General features: G+C 36.6%; 1 protein-coding gene and 1 long non-coding RNA gene across 4 annotated transcripts; one reads left to right on the forward strand and one right to left on the reverse strand.

The window, feature by feature from the left end:
- The first annotated feature begins 1,445 nt into the window (after positions 1–1,445).
- On the forward strand, positions 1,446–18,461 carry LOC134789822 (dynein regulatory complex subunit 5). Of its 2 annotated transcripts, XR_010144122.1 has the most exons (7): positions 1,446–1,804; positions 1,884–2,051; positions 11,691–12,243; positions 12,326–12,453; positions 12,675–12,816; positions 17,610–17,861; positions 18,158–18,459. XR_010144122.1 is itself a non-coding variant. In XM_063760476.1 (6 exons), exons 1-6 carry the CDS (start codon positions 1,520–1,522, stop codon positions 17,804–17,806), a joined length of 1,473 nt encoding a protein of 490 aa, XP_063616546.1. In that variant the 5' UTR covers positions 1,446–1,519; the 3' UTR covers positions 17,807–18,461. The 2 variants fall into 2 exon arrangements, 1 of the variants encoding a protein (XP_063616546.1); XM_063760476.1 differs by having other exon boundaries at positions 17,610–18,461.
- LOC134789488 (uncharacterized) lies at positions 6,867–10,518 on the reverse strand. 2 transcript variants are annotated; one of them, XR_010144079.1, is made up of 4 exons: positions 10,080–10,518; positions 9,828–9,995; positions 8,555–8,656; positions 6,867–7,422 (listed from the first exon to the last, which is right to left on the reverse strand). It is a non-coding gene; the product is annotated as an uncharacterized LOC134789488 (long non-coding RNA). The 2 variants fall into 2 exon arrangements; XR_010144078.1 differs by having other exon boundaries at positions 9,828–10,518.
- Positions 18,462–21,043: the final 2,582 nt, after the last annotated feature.

Genomic DNA, 21,043 nt, shown 5'->3' on the forward strand with positions numbered 1-21,043 from the left:
AATTCGATCAAGCAACCGGCAAATTCGGATTCAGCGGGGTCTAATTAGGTTAAAAAACCCGGTTGCCAAAAGTAATATGTTTTGCCAGTAGAAATCGATTTTTACAAAAATGTGACCAGTCTAAATTATTCAATTTGATTAATTTTATAGCCTTTTAAAATATGTTTACACAATTTATCAATCGTGACTGAATTCCGGATTGGTTAGACGGGTGTGTGCCTTTGCTGCCCAACTTGTTATAAAATGACAATATGACGGACGAATGTCTGAAATGTCACCGTATTTAAGAATTATTTTGCTTTTCTTCGTAAGTATGTTGAAAAACATTGTGTGTGTAACATATTTGCATATTTATACTGTGATTACCCATTTTATGAAACGTCCGCTAAACTAGCACAGGTCCGACGCTGACAGTGGTCACGGGCGTACTGGCGTGAGGAATAGGCGCAAGGTATTGCCGCGTAGGGTGTAATTTAGTAGGCAAAATGTTGAATTCATAAAATTATGAATGAAAAAATTAACGTATCGATAAAAGGACAAGCAATAATGAAGATTTACTTAAAAGCTATCGACTGAAGTAAGTTTCATATACATATTCGTCGTAGTACTTCTGACATAAGGAAATAAAGACAGTGTTAGGCATGTTTTCAACTTAAGATTCTATCGAGAAAATAATGAGCCGTCGTGTTTCTGACAAGCAATAACGTAGTTCAAGGACTGAAGTTATACATACTAGAAAATAATGCATGAAATCCTTGTAAAAGTCTGTAAATATGGTGGTGGTAATCAAAGAAACTTAATTGCTAAATTGGAAATCAAAATAACTAAAATGGGCCAGAATCACCAATTTTAAACTACTACGTTTAGTGCTCATCGATGTTAGTGTCGTAAGCGCCATCGACAATAAGGTCCCTTTTCATAGATAATACCACATATATTGTCAAGTAAGACGTACAAGGAACAGACCGGAAACAGCCACTGAAGCATTTTAATGGTTGTGTTACATAAGTATCTTGTTACTTACACTTTCAAATATTGAAGCTTTACAGGCGCTTTAACGTAGTGACCTAGATGAGATGTCCACTTTGATTGTAAGGTCCTTGATGAGGCCTGATTATGGCCAGTTTTTACATTGATTAGTGTTAAAGCCTGACCAGTTAATATCATAGTCAAGAGGGCGCTGTCATTCACATTGTATAAGGTGATAGTTCAGCTTAGTATGAAAAAAATTGTTCCAGTGGAATTCCGCAACATGACGCGTGATCATGTGATCATATATTCCTAGCTACTCCAATGTGTAAATAGGCCCTTTAGTCACTTTCAAGTCTTTCAACCTCTGGTCACAGTGTAAAAAGTAATAGTTATGTATAGACTGTGCTCTCTGGTATTAGAAAGGTAAAACAAATTTTTCTGTCAACGTCAACACATAAATGTCATATTATATAAATGTGAAAATTAAATATTTTTATCACGATTTACATACACTTAACACCTTAGGTGAAATATTAAACTCGTTATCATGAAGATACCTTACGTAATATCGACGAACACCCGCGAGGCCTATATGACGTCCAAAACCATGAAGAATTCCGTAGGCGAGGGTGCCCGCAAAGTAATCGCCGAAGACTTTGAATGGGACGACGGCTTTACTCCTCCTCCTTTGACGTATTTTGCTGCACTTGAACTTTCCAGGATATTTCACAGAATAAACCCGCTGCACAGTGTTCTCCAGAAAGATGTCGACATGCTCATGGATTTGTTTCCCGCAAATATTCCTCTCCGATGCAGCGTACCTCTTATTAAGGTGCGATTTGTAACATAGGTACATAATGTTTTGTTGAAGGAAACTATAAAATATATGTAATTTCGTTTGATGTTTTCAGGATGAACAATACTGGAAAAGGTCTTTTTATTTTAAATTTCCATCGCGAGTGGAATTAGGAGTGACGTTTTGGAAAGGAAAATTTTTATCTGCCTGCCTCCAGGATTACCTTGAAACAGCAAACCCGGATGTATTTTTAGAGGATGAGGCCACGGAACTTGCAATTCTAGTAAAGTCATTTCAAATTATATAATACGCTTTTATATGCGTACTACTAAGTTACTAACCGAATTATTTATTTATTTATTTATTTAAATATGAAACAAACGGTCATACAAAAAATATTGTTACAGTTTCTTCTCTTAATCTAAACCTATAGTTTCCATTTTTATTAAACATATATTTATATAGAAGCACGAAAAAGTACCTATCTTGGCTTAAGTTCAGCGGGCTTAGCAAGGTTGTACGACAAGGTAGTTATCACGCAATAGGTGTGGATAAAACGGCCGTTATCGTCGGTTTTATCGTCCATACTATGGTTGCAGACGATATATGGAGTTATCCACATTTGACAGCGGTAGATGATAGAAGACAATTTGCATAACATGGTCGTTGGATAAGATGTGGATAATTTGACAGATTGTCCCATTTTGACAGTTCAACTTAGTTAATTTTAACTACGTGCTTCTTAGATGACGATAAGCCTTGTCGTGAAAGCAAAAGTAGTGAATAATCATATTTTAAGGTATAAATTACAGGTAAATATCAGTTTTTCTATGATTATATTGAGAGTTATTAGTTACAATGTTCCGCTGTATATAATATTGTCAATATTTTCTTCGCAGGGAAGTCAAATTTTATTATTCCTACTCGCGGCTGCTGTTGAAGAAAAATATCGTAAACAGCTTTAAGAAACACTTGCAGCCCATTTGATATGACGGACGAAGAGTTTCGGCATATTTACAGAGTGCGTAAGGAGTGTGCAGTGCATTTACTTATGTGCCGAATTTAACGCCGAGCTTCAAAACGGTGATGGGTTACCTACCAAAACATCTCAAAGGTAAAGCTATAAAATTGCAGTGTTTCTTATAAAGTTAATATGTATTCTATGCATAGACCCTATTATATTTGAAATCATTGATTCTATGTAAAACAGACGTCTTAATGACAATGCTACTAAACTCTTCAATACTAGGTACCGGCCTCATTATTATATGTAAAAGTTAGTATGTTAAGATATCTGTTGTACAATCTCTTACTTATGCTACTAACCTACTAACAGAGGTTACTTAAGCTACTATTTACTTCAACATTCATATCCTAACCTCCGAACCTAAGGGGGAAAATCTACTTGACAAAATTAGATTTACAGTACCGGTCAATAACATATCACCTTTGTGTGTTTTTGTATGAACTTGTAGTAGGTTAGTTTGTAGATTTCATATTTTACTAGTCATTTTATATAAATAATATCTGAGAGACCGAGCTTTGCTCGGAAACATATAAAAACTCAAAAATGCGTGTTTTTCCAGAGATGAGACCTAGCTAAATTGATTTTTCGCCCCCGAAAACCCCCATATAGCAAATTTCATCGAAATCGTTGGAGCCGTTTCCGATATCCCCGAAATATATATACATATAAATAAATAAATATACAAGAATTGCTCGTTTAAAGGTATAAGATATTATGAATACTGAAATACTGTGAACTACAATAAGAGACTCAGCATATTACTAAAAAAGCTCTTTAAAAATAATGAAGTTGACCATACATTAAAACAAAAAACCTCTATGAAAAAATCATTACATAGACCAATTTTTCTCATCGCTGGACAAGGAATACTACTAAACTACCTAAAGCTGTGGAAGTCACTCACAAATATAAAAAAAGTTATACCGTAAAAGCATGGAGGTGATATATTATTGGCCGGTACTTTAATTAGGTACTTATTTGTTTTAGGTTCTAACAGTATACACCACACCAGCAGCACACCTACACCACCAGCAGCAGCAGCAGCAGCAGCTGCTGGTGTGTAACAGTTACACCTGCTAGCTGATGGCAACTACCAACGTGGGACTAGTCAAGATCATGGCTTGTCCATTGGAGCACTACTTACTGGATTGGCCACACTACTGTAAGCCTGAACCTCAAGCAGTTTGTAGATGCTGTAAACAGAAGGTAAGTTCTTTTGACTTACTGAATTAAGTATTAAACTGTGACTTTCCACAAGGAATGTCTTAGTAACTTTTACTTTTTTGAATAAGTATGAGTGCGGCTGTATTGTGCATTGAGATATGTACCTACCTATTGTTTGATAGTTATGTATGATAAGTAGTTATCTCTGGCATATATAATCTGGGAATGCAATACTTATTAGGTTTAACTAAGGCACCTAGTTCTAATGTGCTGCCTTGTTTAATGGATATTATTCCTGGCGATTGTTTAGTATATATCTTGAGTGCACTAGACTGCACTCATGTGAAAATACTTACTCCATCGCTGCCACATGAACCTACTTTTACTTATTTCCTTCTTTTTCTTCCAGAAAACGTCTCGTGGATCAAGGGAAAAATTAGAGAAGACGCTCCTAAAAAACTTCCTAAGCATGCAAGCATACACAAAACCGGCTCTTAATAAGCTTAATAAATACATATTTCGCCTATTACTATGTTTTACTATCACACAAATACCTACCTAATTTACCTATATTTCTATACAAGTAGAGACTAGTACACATTCAAGACGGATAATCTTCACACAGAACACCATTCCCGGGCATGCTTCAATGTAGGTGTCATTTATTCTTATTTTTCATTTTAGCCTTATGCGTACAAAATTTGTGATATATAGCTTCTAAACGTAAAATCCGACTCATATGCAGTATAGTACAATGAAAGCATAGGTAATAAAAACATTTTAGGCACGTTCTTACTTAAGAGGAAAGGGAGATGGCCGCTTCCGCTTCTCCATACAAACGTAGTCCTCATTTTCCTCTCTGGATATTGACATTATGGAAAATATTTTTACATAATTTAATGTATATTAACCATAAAGCTATGCCCCTACGTTCGAATTTTTGATTATTGTAAAAATTAGGAGCGGAAGACAGATTTCATACAAATTTTTAAATGCTCCTAACTCTTATAATAATTAAAATAAAATAAAAAAAAGAACAAATGTAGGGGCATGGCTGTAGTTGATGTTGATATGATATACAACAAATTGTATCAAAATATTTAATGTTATTATCCAGAGAGAAAAATGTGGACTACGTTTGTATGAAAAGGCGCGTCTTAACGACACGTCTAGTGAGTCTGGCGGTCAAAAGGTCAAATAAAAATATTCCTAAATGCTCTATTATGCTAATAAGTCTACTTTAGTGACTATAACTGCGGTCAGACTCAATACGCCAATAACTAATGTTGAATATTAAAAACTATGTTAAATTCCATTTAGGTAGATACAAGAATGACAATTCTCGTCACTTGTGGTGTTGTCAAGTCTTTTTTTGTTTACTAAACTCTATAGATAAGTTAACAATTTCGGCTCTGTGCTAGAGAGAATATTATAAATGCGTAAATAAAACAACTATTGCCAAAAAATTAAACAAAGTTTATTTACACATTAAATGTAGGTGTACAAACAAATCATTCGCTGCGTACCCGGTGTGAAAGTGCCCATCATGCCAGCAGCTTTATCGCTGGATTACTATGAACAGCTTTTGTACCAGGAACGTCTCGGAGCGAGGGCAGTGGCGTAGCTAGAGGATATGGCGCCCGGGGCAGGCCCCAAATTTGCGCCCCCCCCCCCCCCCTCTCCGAAACGAAATGAACTAACGAAATGGGACCAACCCCTAAGTCGCGAAAAAAATTTGGCTGTTTCATACGTTTTGGCTGGTCGAAAGTCTATGGGAGGGTAAACTCTTTTTTTCGCGATTTCGAGGTTGGTCCCGTAGCAAAAGTTGCTCAGTATAATCCCAAAACCTCCCTGGCAACGGGAATGTCATTATTTTTCCTAACTGTATAGTGTATAGGAATCCTCAGTAGTCCACATATCGATGAATGTCGTCGATAGACAACATGTCACAGATATGCAGCAGCAGCTATTGAAGCATCAGGTTCCGTCAACTACGGCTCATATGCGCCAGCCGGATAAAGGGCTAGCGATCCACTTGCATAGGTAGTCTATTGGACAGTCCATAAGATGGTAACTTCGACAGGAGACCCCTAACGTAAAAGACGCGCTAACACTGGACACAACTCTGAAGCACTTGGCCCGCTCGCCTTATAAAACGAAAGCATAGCAACTCCCGCCGAATATCCCTCTGCTTGATAGAAGTTTCTGGCATAGAGTATTCACACTACGGGATGGTGGGCGGTAGGGCGCTACCGTCGTCTTTCAAGATCGAGTTCGATGCAAAAAGAGTTCCTAAAAGATCGTCTTTCTCCCTTTGCGCTGTGGGCCAGATTACCATCCGCATTTCACACTTCACAGTGGTGGTAAATACGACTGACAAAAGTTTCCCTGCTGCCTTTGGCAAGGCGGAGAGGTAGTCTTTAGCCCATTTTGGCGCCCCCCCTTGGACGTCGCCCGGGGCACATTTATTGCTATTTCATAACTGCTGATCTATAAGTTTCGTTTCCAATATAAATAGAATGCTTAACGGTGTAGAAAAGATCAACATTCCTCTCAGACCTCCAACAAAAAGGGGCCAAACTGAAAACCAGCGCTGGACGCCAGTCTAGCACATGCTGAGCTTGGTACCCACGGCCAACATGTCTTGCTAAATGTAATTACCTATGTATAGAGTAGACAATAAGTTAGTACTTAACCTAGAATAACTTAGTACATACTTAACATAGAATTTATATGTAGGTATATGGTTTGTATTCCTAATATTTTTTCTGCCATCAACTTATCATGTTTTGGCAATGGAGCATTCCATGAAATTGACTACCGTTTGTCCCGTAGAAATGCAGATTTTCTGGAGATTTGCAGGTATAAGTGTTTCCTTTTCTATGACAAATGGTCAAACATGCACGGAAAATTATTCGCTTGCTTTAAATGGCGAAAAAAAAAAGTCGCAACACAGGAAATAAAATGCGTTTGTACGGGACAGCTCGTGGAATGCTCCAATAAAGTGGCATTCAGAGTGTAGCCTTGAGGTTGCCAAGCTAAGCAACCAAGTCAGGTGTCACGGTCTTCAGGTCCTCAACAGGCCCAGGGTATGAGTGTCCGGTTCTCAGGCGGCACCAGATTTTCCGAGGAAGGTCAAACCCTTTTGGTTTTTTAGTTGGGTCAGATATACAGCAACTCCGAGCTGCCGAAGCTGACCATTCCGCTATCCACCTATCCGAAATATTAAAGCTGCTCAGGCTCCCAGCTGTAGCACAGGGTCAGGGTGGGGTTATTCGTGATATTCTCAGCCTCCCTCTTCAACGCCTTGAGTCGTCGGATGTGAGGAGGGGCAATGTGACTCAATGCCGGCAGCCAGTGGCGGTTGTAGATCGGATAGTGCCTGAGATGCATCGCATGGTCTCGTTGAGCTTAACGTCCAATGTATGGGTATGTGCACTTTCAAGCCTCCAATATGTCATGACTGAAACAGAAACAAATTATATTAGATGAGGTCAGGCGCAGGCTAGTACTTACAGCGGTTCATTGCCAAATTATGTGAAATTAATGTCACTTTTAGAAAGCTCTCGTTTTTAAGCCAGGGGGATTTTTATGTTACAGTTGTCCGAATTATCGATTGAAAATAAATTGAATTTTGTTCTAGTAATTATTTATCCGTTATTAAAGTTGTATTATGTATCAAGTGTAGTTCTGTACCACGATATTCTATACGACACAAACATACCCACACACTTACATAGGCTGCTAAAATCATTCCCATAGTCAGGTATAGGTACAATAAACCATTTTACCAAACACAAAAAAAAATATTCCAGCTGCCAGCAGTAAAGAAACCAGCTTCTACTCCCAAGCCCTAACAATATAAATAAGTTTTTAGCAAAAATATCATTTTTGGTATAAGCTTTTATCGCTGACTGTACTTTTCTTTCAACAGGCAACTAATACTCACTAAGACTCAGACTCAGACTCAGAGTCCATTCTAACAACACCAAGCACAATTAGTTTGCGTTGTTTTATCACAGTGTTCCCATGGCCACCTCATATCTCCATCATCAGATAGGCTCCATGTCATCATAATATTGCAATTTTCATCCGATTTACATATTGTTATGTAAGTATGCAAAATTTCATCTCAATTGGAAATCGGGAAGTGGGTCAAACTTAGCTGTCAAATGTATATGGCCAGCTTTACTGCTAACATAACTGTTCCTAGTATTCCTATATTACATATTATAAGTAAGAATATTGTACTAGTAGGTATTATTTTATTTTATAATCTTAGTAGAATAGGTACTAATACAATTTATTTGTATTGAATAAGGCCGGCGCCCCACTGCTGCGCACGCTACATCCACGGCCCACGTTTTAATACAAACCGTGGGCAAGCCCACGAAATTTTGTATAGGAACGTGGGTCATGTACATAGCGTGCGCAGCAGTGGGGCTCCGGCCTAATACCGTCCGAGAAATGGGCCCCTGCTCTACAATATATATCGCACTCAATCTATCTGAATTTTATCTTCCCTCAAATAAAAGAAAGATAAAGGTCGGTTATCCAAATATTATGACAATTACTTAATTACAATTGCCAGTCACCTGTTCGGCAGCGCTGCCTTCTTGTAAGTCGGAGACGAAGATTCCTCGGCCGGCTTCCGTGTGCCGCCCCTCGATGATCATAATGCCCAGGCCCGACGGACCCTGGAAAAGAAGATCATCATCATTAACTTAAGAGTTACTAAGTAACTTGTCGGTGGAGTAACTTCCAGCTTTCCCTATCTTGCACATAGCGTGCGCAGCAGTGGGGCGCCGGCCTAACTCTTGCAGGGAATTTGTAAGTTACTTGTGGGTATGGCTACTTTATTTATTTTATAAACTTTATTGCACAAACATATATAATTACGTAAAAATAGCGAACTTAATGCCAAAAGGCATTATCTACCACCTACTAGTCAACCATAGAAACAAATATGTGACGTTCCACGGCAAAAGGTACCTTATGGCGGCTGGCGCTTACGTCGCATAGCGCCGCAATATTGGAGCGGCGTTAATAGTTAATAGAGTAAGCGCCAACCGCCATAAGGTACATTTACCCGTGGGACGTCACATATAAACACTAAAGGTTGGTGCAAAAACCAATCAAAAAGCAAATGCAATAGAATCTTAGATATACATACTAACATAAACATACATATATGTTATAAAAATAAATGTACTAATATGTATATGGGATGATAGACACTAGACGAGACATTTAGCAGATGACTACCGAGCATGACTACTCAAAAAACAAATTTTCTTGGGGCTTGTCTTACAGGTAGAGGGAGTGCATTCCATAGATAGGTTGCCTGAACGGCAAAACAATTAGACATAAAACGGTTATAAAGAGGAAGGACTTAAAGTTTAAGTGAGCGGGAGTTCACATCCGGAACAGGCATAAAAACTAAATACTTATTAATAATATTTTATCTTTATGTCTTAGATTTATGGCATAAAGTGTGTCTTTTTCTTTGTCAATAAACTTTTATTCTTGCTACAAAACTAGCTTCTAGAATATAGAGTAAAAAAAAATTTTTTTTTAAAGTGAGGTCTACGGGTTTCAAGGATGTTAATATTTGTTAGAATGCGTATGCACTTTTTATGCAGTGTGAATAAATGTATGCATAGGTAGTGTTGTAGTGTAACTTTTACACATCATTTTTGCCAAATCAACTTCCTGAAATTATAGTAGTGATAGAACAGGTTTTTAACAAACTTTTGTCACTTAGTAGAACATAATAGATAGAATGAGAAGAAATAGATAATAAGTGTCAATAATATTAAAAGGCACCAGAAAATCTTCATGATTTTAGTTTAGGAAAGGTGTACTTACATCTTCAATCCTTTCTTCTGGATCTTAGAAGTTATGTGCAATGTGAAGCATTGCATTTTGTATCTCTGGCTTCCGAGAGGCTCATGGATCTCCCTGTAGGTGTAGGCGAACAGGGGATGCTGAGTTATATATATTTGGCTAGCATTTTCTTGTGCGCCGAAGCATCGTCTGAAATTAAACATATTCATGACAAAACCAGTTAATGATCAAACGAACTATAACTTTTTCTATAAATAAATTAGAGAAACTTACATTTTGGGTGGCATTTCCTTTAGTTCACACAGCAAATCAGTATTTTTCTTCGACTTAGTTTGTATGTTCACTAAATTCACTGAATCATGCGCGTACGCGATGCTTGTCAATGTCAAGTGAATTGTCAGTTGAGAAAACACGATTATCCGTGCATGTTATAATGTAAGTCAATTTGTATAAAGCTGTCACTCATTTAAACATTTTTCAATTTGGAAGTGTAGTAATAAAACTAACTATTCGTTTTCAAACATCGTCCGACACACGTCCGACATTTTAATAAAGCCAGGCATTAAATGGATTTTTCATAAACTCTAGGCATAGACAATCGTGGTCACTTACGAATGATAGTGGATAACTTTATACGATATCGACGTGGTATTCTTATCGTAGCCCGTAACCATGTTCAGCAAAACGATAAAAATACGACTATCGTTAAAAGACGACAGTAGATTCCACGCGCAATATGATATAACCTTGCTAAGCCCGCAGCTGATTAGTAAGAGGTTACACTGAGTTTGCGAAGCTAGAAATTAAGTATACATAAAACTCAATGAAGTACTTGTTCTACGTTTTCAACAACTATTGAATAAGTATCGACATACATGACATGACATATATTAATACTTAAAATTTTGACAAATCGCGTTAATTTACACACTACTAGTCCTGAATTTTTTTTTATTGAGCTTATGGTACAGTGAAATATGTCTAAATTTTTTACAATATTATTATCATTATAGAGTGCACATGCTCGCTTAATAAACATATTTTTAGAATAGTTAGTTCTACTACGTGGGATGGAGAATAAATGCTTGAATCTATGACGACATCGGCGTTCTTTATTACCTGGGACTCTTATACATATGTCTTTTAACAGGCTAGGGGCATCAATATGACTATTTATTATTTTATATAATAGAACAGAATCAACGCAGTCTCTTCGACACTCAAGCGACTGCATTTTATGACGGTTTAAGGATTCCACATAATCTTTGTATTCAATACCGCATTTGAAATCAAGGGCTTTTAGGAACTTTTTTTGCAATCTCTCTATCCTGTCAATATGAATGCTGTAATGGGGTTTCCAAACCGCACATGCAAACTCAAGCCGACTTCGTACATAACTGTTATAAAGAATTTTAAGTGTTAAAGTATTCCTGAAAGGTTTACCAATTCGCAGAATCATACCCAATTGTTTAAAAGACTTAGCTAAGATGGAATCGATATGAGGTATAAATGATAATTTGTCGTCCATGACTACTCCAAGATCACGAATCTCATTTACTCTTACCAGGTCCTGGTTACATAATTTGTAATTAAAGTAAGACAATGTTTTTTTTTAGAAAAACTAATAGTATTACATTTTTCTATGTTTAGAAACAGATTATTTTCTCTACAAAAGCTCTCAAAATTACACAGATCATTTTGTAACAGTTCGCAATCAGAAGAGTTACGAATAACTTTATAAATTTTTGCATCATCTGCATAAAGAAGAATGCAAGAGTGGGAGATACATTTTACGATATCGTTTATATATAACGAAAACAACAAAGGCCCCAAATGGGAGCCTTGGGGAACGATTATTTATCCACTGTAATTTTTATTTCACAGGTAAGCCCTTACATATACTTTTTGGGTATAAACCAACTTCAAATAGTGCATCAGCCGACACCTGCGATTCCAAAAGAATCTGTCATTGAAGATACGTGTCCTTTTAGCGTAGAAAAGGTATATGACCACATTCCACTCGAACCAGTGTTGGTCAGGCTCTACAATCTAGAAGAAATATCTCTTGTTTTTGGAATAAATAATCTCCAAGATGGATATTTGACGCGATATTTTGAATTCAGCCAAGCTGATTGTGAATCCCTATGTAGAGGGCTGAAAGACTTGCGACACTTGAAAATTTTTCGTATCAATCGTAGCAACTTAGATTGCTTGAAAGTTAAGATAATCTTGCAATATCTCGTTGAAAAGGAGACTATAGAAGAATTAGATTTTAATCATTGCAAGATTGGCGATTACGGGATGAATGCATTGGGGGGTTTCATTTCTATTCACACTAATGTCAAGCGAGTGCGAGTTGCCAATAATCGATTCAAATCAGTACAAGGCATAGCTTACGCTCTGCAAATGAATCCCGCTGCGCCTATCGAACTATTGGGTAACTTATTTATAGTATTATTAGTATTCATTGAATTATTCCTCACTACGCATTATTAACGTAATAATGTCCGTTTTTGTAGATTTCAGTTTGAACCCTATGTCTATTGAGTGCGCAACAATGTTTGCAGCAGCATTTGTGCGGTGCAAAGTGAAACCTCAAACACTAATAATAAATTCTTGCGGTTTTTACGGAGTATCTGCTCAAAAGGTAAGGTCATATTTTTTTTGTTATTATAAAATAAGTATTACCTACATTTATCTACTTTACTGACAAGTAAATATTATCGCGTGCTGTAAATTTACCTGCAGGCGGAAATGTCAATCTGCTGATAAAATATCGTACTATATATTGTACCTCGCAAAGTTCCATAGTTATAAATTTTTGACAAAGAGATAAAACTAGTCCTTTGAAACATAAAACCTTTTTAGATGGCGGGTCTCCTTAGTCTCAATCGCGGATTAACAAGGTTAGACATAGCTGCCAACGATTTGTCTGGGGAAGCGGAAGCAACACTTATTCGTGCCTTGGAGAAAAACAGAGTCCTACTGAGGTTGGATTTGCGTAGAACAAGTATGTACCAGTAGCCATAGAGACCAGCGGCCCTTGGTGCGATGACGCTAAAAAAAATATAAGAAAGTTAGGTCAACGCCTCCGAGACAAAAGCGGCGACCCACAGACGTAGATTTGACCGATTTAGGCGGCCAATATTATTTTAGGGTTTATATTAGTTCAAAATGGGATAAAACATTATAAAACGTGATTTTATATTAAAGACAATAATATTTTATCAATTAAAAAAAAAATAAAAAAAATTAAAAACAGGGAAAATTTTGCTCTTGTATTTACTCTTAAATATATTTTCGAGTGAGAACTTTTCTCCCCGAAGCACTAGGTTTACCTACCTGTAAAAATAATATTTTTTTTTAATCAATTTGAACGAAAAGGAATTTTCTTTGAAAGCGTCTAAGTCCGGAAGTTGCGGCTAGTTGCGGCTAATTTTGTAAACAACATAAAGAGGAATAAGCATTCTATTCAAATATATACAATACACTACAGGGACGCACCCTGAAGTACAACAAAAAGACGTTTGAAAAACCAAATCTATGAAAAAAAACAACATTTTGTGAAAGGTCATATTTAACTGGCTGAAAATATATGATAAACGTCAAAAATATAATATCAAATGATTTAAATATATAAATTCTTCCCTGAGTAACTGGATTCCATCAATAAAACTTTATGAAAATACCAGAAAAAAAATATATACACTTTGGAAAACATGTAACTTTTAAGAGCGTCGAGAACAGAAACGTGCGCTCTGAGCGATAGTCAAAGTTCGACTGCCTGTTGTGCGGCTCAGGTTTGACGATAAGGAGTGGGGAGGGTACCACAATATACCTGGGTCTATAGGCTACCCCCACGTGATATTTTTTTATCAATAGGTTGATTTTTGCAAAATCGACTTTTGGCCGCCTAAATCCGTCAAATCTACGTCTGTGCGACCCCAGGTCCGGCGCATATTTAGTCCAGCATATTTCGCTGGTTGTTCAAAGAGACAACACCAGCAGTGTGCTAGGTACATTTACCCGGGTACCTATCCCTACCCTAGTCTGTAAATTTCTTATTACTTTTTAGGGTTCCGTACCCAAAGGGTAAAACAGGACCCTATTACTAAGACTTCGCTGTCCGTCCGTCCGTCCGTCCGTCCGTCCTTCCGTCCTTCCGTCCTTCCGTCCGTCCTTCCGTCCTTCCGTCCGTCCGTCCGTCCGTCCGTCCGTCCGTCTGTCTGTCACCAGGCTGTATCTCACGAACCGTGATAGCTAGACAGTTGAAATTTTCACAGATGATGTATTTCTGTTGCCGCTATAACAACAAATACTAAAAATAGAATAAAATAAAGATTTAAGGCGCTCTTATACTCGAGTTTTACGTTTTCAAGGGGGTGAAGCAGACGCGTGGTAGATCGGGCAGGCGGGCGCCCCGCGCGGCGCACCGCACCATTCCCGCGCAGCACGTCTACGTCCTTATTCTGACCTGACGACATCGGTATTCTGAATTGTCAGTTCCGGGATTTTTTCCGGCAATTAATATTGAACAAGATTTATTAGCAAATTCGAATTTTGATGAGTACTTAATGAAATTAGTTAAAAATGGTAGGTAAGACGGTAAGTGTAAATAATTATTAATTATACAATATGAGTGTATACCGCGACAAACTGAGAATCTAATCAAATGATACCAAATTAATATGAGACAAAAAATAGTACTTAGACATTAAAAAATTAATAGAGCTAGACCAAGAAAAGTCTGCAACGATTTTGATTGCACACGCAATGCAAGTGTTATTTTAAACGTCAAACTTCTATGAAATTATGAATAACACTTGCACTGCCTATGCTACCAAAATCGTTGCAGACTTGGTCTAACTCTAGCAGTCAATTTCGGGCAAGTAGGTAGTTAAAATAAGGAAGAATACTAGCAAAGTTAAGATAATTTGTGGGACTATTGAGTTATGCATAGCTCCAATAAGTAGATAAAATTAGCTATCTTCACAAAAAAGAATTATAACTCTAACTGTAATTACTTACCTACTATTTTTCTCAATTTTGAATTGACGAGTAAAAGTCAAGCATTTAAAGATTGTAATGACAAAAAACACTTCTACTTCGACATTCGAGTTAGTTAATATCTCAAGAAAATAAAAAAAATCTGCGGAAAAAATTCGTATAATTTTGAAAATTGGCACAGTTATACCTTGTGGTGTCCAGATAACCATGCTTAGCGGGTGTGCTGAGGGTGTAGGGGGGAGGGGGGTAAAGGTACAGAAATCTGAAATCTGAAAGAAAAAAAGTGTTTTCCCCTCTAGTTCCTCTAACTTTATAACCATATGTCCAAAAAATATGAAAAAATCGTGAAAGTGCTCAGTATACTTTCAAGGAAAAATATAGCAAACCTGAACGCTCCAGCCGTTTTTGGGTTTTGCCACAGAATAATTAATAGTACTACCGTACAGAAAGGAAACTTCCTACAAAAACGAAGTTTGACAGCGGTTCAGGGTCGAATCATGCTGTCCCTTTGTAATATATGGCACTATCCCTTTCGGCTATTTAGGGTTGTCAAAAATCAAGTGATTATCTTATCTGTGGTCGTGCACGCAAAAGGAAGTCAAGTGGTGCCAACCCTAATAATTGCTCGGAGCAATGCTGAGCCGAGCGGAGCCGAGTTTGACCGAAGTCAGGAGTTTCGCACCCCTGGTTTTGCAATCACTCAATCAGACTATTTTGACGTACGGGTAAATGCGGAACCCATACTGATCATGGCCCGACATGCTCTTGACCGTTTTTTATGTTTCATGAGCAGGTCGCTAAGCTTGCTTATTCTAAACACAAAAAATGATTTATGATGAACAATTACGAAAAAACGACGTTTTCTTAATTCGTATTTTTTGTCTCTTTGTTAAATTCAACCTGTAGCTCCTAAAGAAATAACTGCTAGATATAAAAATCACATTTTTCTTCCTGATTTCGAGGGTGTCAATAACTCAATTTCGCAAAAATTGTCACTTATGGTTTTTTCCTCAAGGCGGCAGAATTGTACTTACACTTATTTTCCTTAGAATGTAAATACCTAATCCAATTAAACACATTATAGCCATTTTTCGACCACTTCCACAAAAACGCATGTAGGTATCTCGGAAACTAAAAGTGTTGAAATGGTTACCACCATACACTAAACACACCCACATATTTGAATCCTGTATATCTATGTTTAAAAATTATTCAATCTGATTAATTTTATAGCCTTTTAAAATATGTTTACACAATTTATCAATCGTGACTGAATTCCGGATTGGTTAGATGGGTGTGTGCCTTTGCTGCCCAACTTGTTATAAAATGACAATATGACGGACGAATGTCTGAAATGTCACCGTATTTAAGAATTATCTTGCTTTTCTTCGTAAGTATGTTGAAAAACATTGTGTGTAGAACATATTTGCATATTTATACTGTGATTACCCATTTTATGAAACGTCCGCTAAACTAGCATAGGTCCGACGCTGACAGTGGTCACGGGCGTACTGGTGTAAGGAATGGGCGCAAGGTATTGCCGCGTAGGGTGTAATTTAGTAGGCAAAATGTTGAATTCATCAAATGATGAATGAAAAAATTAACGTATCGATAAAAGGACAAGCAATAATGAAGATTTACTTAAAAGCTATCGACTGAAGTAAGTTTCATATACATTTTCGTCGTAGTACTTCTAACATAAGGAAATAAAGACAGTGTTAGGCATGTTTTCAACTTAAGATTCTATCGAGAAAATAATGAGCCGTCGTGTTTCTGACAAGCAATAACATAGTTCAAGGACTGAAGTTATACATACTAGAAAATAATGCATGAAATTCTTGTAAAAGTCTGTAAATATGGTGACAAAAAAGCGCTTTTTACTACACACCGCGCCTTAAATGGGGCTCCCATACAACAAACGTGATTTTTGACCAAAGTTAAGCAACGTCGGGAGTGGTCAGTACTTGGATGGGTGACCGTTTTTTTTGTGCTTTTTTTTTCGTTTTTTTTTGCATTATGGTACCCTTCGTGCGCGAGTCCGACTCGCACTTGCCCGGTTTTTTAAATGTATCGATTGTTACAAAAAAATTAAATACAACATAATTAAGTATTAATTATTAGTATGTTAAATGTATTGCACTGAAGATATTGTCATATTGTGTTTTTTTAGACCCATGCTGAATTATTTTACGATACTCATCGATATTAGATAATATTGATTATCATTATCAATACTTTGTCACATCATCTATCTACGATTAGTTATTTGAGTTATTTCTATTTTTTTTCCTATAACTTATGCACCTGTAAAATGTTTCTTGGTTAACTCCATGAGAAAGTTATGCGTAGCTAAGTACTTCAACATGTAAAATTAAAATATACCTACCTAATCACTTACCTAATGGGTATAATTTTAAATGCCCCATGCTTACGGAATAAAATAGAGGTAACTATTAGATAGGTAGGTTACATACCGTAGGTACGAGGGCAGAAAATTAAGTTGTGGTGCACAGATACATTTTTGGCTATGATTCATAAATGCGGAAATTGAGAAATTGCATGTGATATTCTTAAAATAAAAAGACACAATTTCTTTGAATCAAAGCCTGCACGGCGAGATTCAGTTTTTGTGATATCATGTATTTTTAACCAACATCTCATTTCTGATGAATTGGTTGTAATAACTTTGGCCTTGTTGCTTTTTAGCTATAAGACCGCCTGTTGTTTACATCTACTTTGTAACTTCATGTTCAGTGATTTTTATACTAAGTTTCGTTATTAAATTGTAATTTACAGATATATCTGATGCGACTCAGGCTCGGGTGAACGAGCTACTCCACCGCAACAAAATGTTGTTGGGCGAAGAAAGAGAACCCAGCGAGGAAATCCCGCCATTGTACCTCGGCGAGCCAGAGTACCTCATCTGGGAGTACAATCCCAACAATCCTGACTACATACCTGGCCGTTATCCAGAGCGTCTTCCAGAAGTGTGAATCGTACTTACATTTTGATTGTCGCTTATGGCTGATATCCGACCGGTGGTGAGAGGTGAGTAACGATGAGCAGCTTTTATTTTGCTAGCATTTTTTAGTGTTCCGTACAAAACTTTGTTCACGGAACACTTATTTTGTTTTAGTAATAGTAGTCACCTGCGGCAGTAGCACGGTCGCATTTTTATCGCTTGTCAGCATGACTGTCACGTTCTAACAAGTATGTAAGTGCGAAAGTGACGAGCATAGCGACAGGCGATAAAAATGGAACCATGCTGCGCCTGCTGCAGTAGGTACCTATTGTGAATAGCGAGAATGAAAAACATAGCATCGCTTTTATTCGCACTTTTCCAGGGCAAGAATACAGTCGATCTCATTCTCTTTCTCGCCACTGCCGGTTACAGCAGAGAGAGTAGATCAGCAGTAGTACATTTTAGAGCCCTTACATTCGAGAAGATTTCGCTGCATTAGGGCTCGGTAAATTTTAAAGCCTAAGCCGTCAAAGCTTAGTTACAATTTGTAAGAAGGCTGCTTGGACGGTTTTAGCGCTTAATGTTAGACCGACCCTAACTTAAAACACAAAGTTTTGCTTTTGAATGGTTGACTTCCAGCGGTCGAGTGACGAATTTTTGTTATTTTTTTTTCCTTTAGCTCTATTTATATATTTTATAAATCTATATACCGGGTGTGGCCTGTAACACGAGCAAAGAATTAAAACATAGATTGTACTCCCCAAACCGTGACACTTTTGTTCAACAACTTTTAAAAATTATGAAGTATTTAGACTCCCTATTTTTCATACAAAATAAATATTTTCTTCAATGGACGCCATCGCCACGCCATATCATTGTGATTGACGTTGCTTGTCACGCCTTAAACATAACAAAATTCGCAATACATTGCGTCTTAGAATAAACTTTAAAGTGTATTAAAAATCAAACCACAAGTTATTTTTTAAAGGTACTGAACAAATGTTGGGCAGTACGAGGAGTACAGCCTACAGTAAATTTTTTTGCTCATGTTACAGGCCACACCCGGTATATAATGTTTCAACACTAATGACACAGGATCTCGAGGGGATAAAGCTCTTAACCCCTATATACCCCTACCCCTACCCCCCCACCCCTCTATATATTTATATTTACTTATAGACTATAATTCATAAAAATATGTAAGTAGTTTTTTTTAATATAATAAAATCACAAAAAAATTTACGTGTCTGATTTGATTAATATTAACTTAGGCTCTTCAACTTAAAACGTAAGTTCGTTTAAAAAATAAATATAAAATGTTTTCTTCCATTATTACTTATATTAGGAATTAGATGTTTGGTAAAGAAAATGTTTTCTCAAACCATGTAGGTATGTACTTACCTAATATAAGATATGGTAGGCAATGATGTGGAAATTGGTGGAAATGTATAAAGAAAATTCGTTCTTTGAACGGTCTCAAACCTTTTCCTGTAAATAAATAAATATTATAGGGACATTCTTACACAAATTGACTAAGTCCCACGTTAAGCTCAAGAAGGCTTGTGTTGTGGGTACTCAGACAACGATATATATAATATACCAATACTTAAATACATAGAAAACATCCATGACGAAGGAACAAATATCTGTGCTCATCACACAAATAAATGCCCTTACCGGGATTCGAACCCAGGACCGTCGGCTTCGCAGGCAGGGTCACTACCCGCTAGGCCAGACCGGTCGTCGATTTTCACAGTTTTGTGTACGAGGAACGAGGGGGATTGACATGTTTTGATATTTGTGTCTTCTTCAATTGAAAAAAGCATCCTTGGTACAATACCTCAGGGGCCTATTTTTTTAGATTTAAGCTAGTTATTAATTTCGTTTAGTAGTACCACTGTATATATATTGTATGTAATTAAATGATTTAATTTATTGAAAAATATATACAATAATTATCTTCTGAAGAAACAACCATAGGTATCAGAGCGATTATTTTATTTTTTGCCATTTTTATATATTGTAACCTTTTTTGCCACTTTTGTGTTATTTCTAGTCAGGATCGCGTGCCCTTTTCATCCTTATAGGAGAAAAAAATTGTCCTCAAATTTCCATACATTTTCTAACTTTCCTTTTTGTTACCGCCATACAAATTATATGGGGAAATGGTAACACAATAGGAAAAAACTCTGGGATTTTTTTTTTATCCCATTAGGATTGAAAGAGCTCGTGATTCTGAGTAGAAATATCACAAAAGTGGCAAAAAGGTCACAATATATAAAAATGACAAAAAATAAAAGAAACGCTCATTAGATAGTTGATAGTGAGTCATGTGAGTCACATTCATCTGTACGATGCAAGTGGCCTAACGATGCACATATTTATGTAATATGATAACGCTTGCGCATGACTATGTCTGTTTCTAGAACAGGCCAGCACGCGGGTCATTCAAAGTCCATGTCATGAATTGTTTATGCTATCATCGAGCAAATAAAAAAAAATGCTGATTGATTTATTAGATGAGTTTTTATTTTAATGTTTACAATGCTTTGCCCTGATATGTTTAGTGACGTTTAAATATTTTGTTTTGATTTAGGTACCTAACTAAGTATAGGTAAATGTACAAAATATTACTTCGCATTCGCAATACATTTTTCTGTTTTTTATTTATTTATATAAATTAGTTATTGATGATAGAAAAGGAGTAAAGGTGACTGACTGTGGTAAGTACTTAACTATACGGACCCATATAGGTAATTGGTTTGGTACTAGTTAACTGGATTTTCAAACGTTTGATAAACTGATACAATAACTAGGGACTAGGTCAATCTGTGTAAAATTGTCCTATAATATTTATTTATATTATTTATAACCACCATGTTTTACAATTAATTAGTTGTGTCAGTTATTTAAATAATATCGCAAGTGTTTACTATTCAAAGAGATAATAAGATTAATAATAAGATTCCTAAGTAAAATATTTTAAGGTATAAGATATTTTTTAATTCTAATTTTTCTTTTTCTTTTTTATTCCTTCTATATGAAATTACTATGTAACATTATAACTATAAGAAATACCAAAGTTATTGGAAGAAATATTCAGTTGGGATCTCTATGAGAAATATGTTGTAATTTTCATAGAATTGCCAGCAATATATTTTCGATTCCATGTTTTGAGGATCGTTTCAAAAGTTGTTCCAACGAGCATAAAGCCGCACGGCGCGTTTCCGCCGGTAGCGTGCGGCGGACACGCCAACGAGTGGCCAGT

The sequence above is a fragment of the Cydia splendana genome, chromosome 4, assembly GCF_910591565.1.
Source record: "Cydia splendana chromosome 4, ilCydSple1.2, whole genome shotgun sequence".
Lineage (NCBI taxonomy): Eukaryota > Metazoa > Arthropoda > Insecta > Lepidoptera > Tortricidae > Cydia > Cydia splendana.

What these genes read in the sequence shown, in the direction of transcription:
- LOC134789822 (XM_063760476.1), top strand. Translation starts at nt 1,520, where the DNA reads ATGAAGATACCTTACGTAATATCGACGAACACCCGCGAGGCCTATATG. An exon ending in GCAGCGTACCTCTTATTAAG is followed by an intron (nt 1,805 to 1,883) that starts GTGCGATTTGTA and finishes TGATGTTTTCAG; the next exon opens with GATGAACAATACTGGAAAAG. An exon ending in GTTGGATTTGCGTAGAACAA is followed by an intron (nt 12,817 to 17,609) that starts GTATGTACCAGT and finishes TGTAATTTACAG; the next exon opens with ATATATCTGATGCGACTCAG.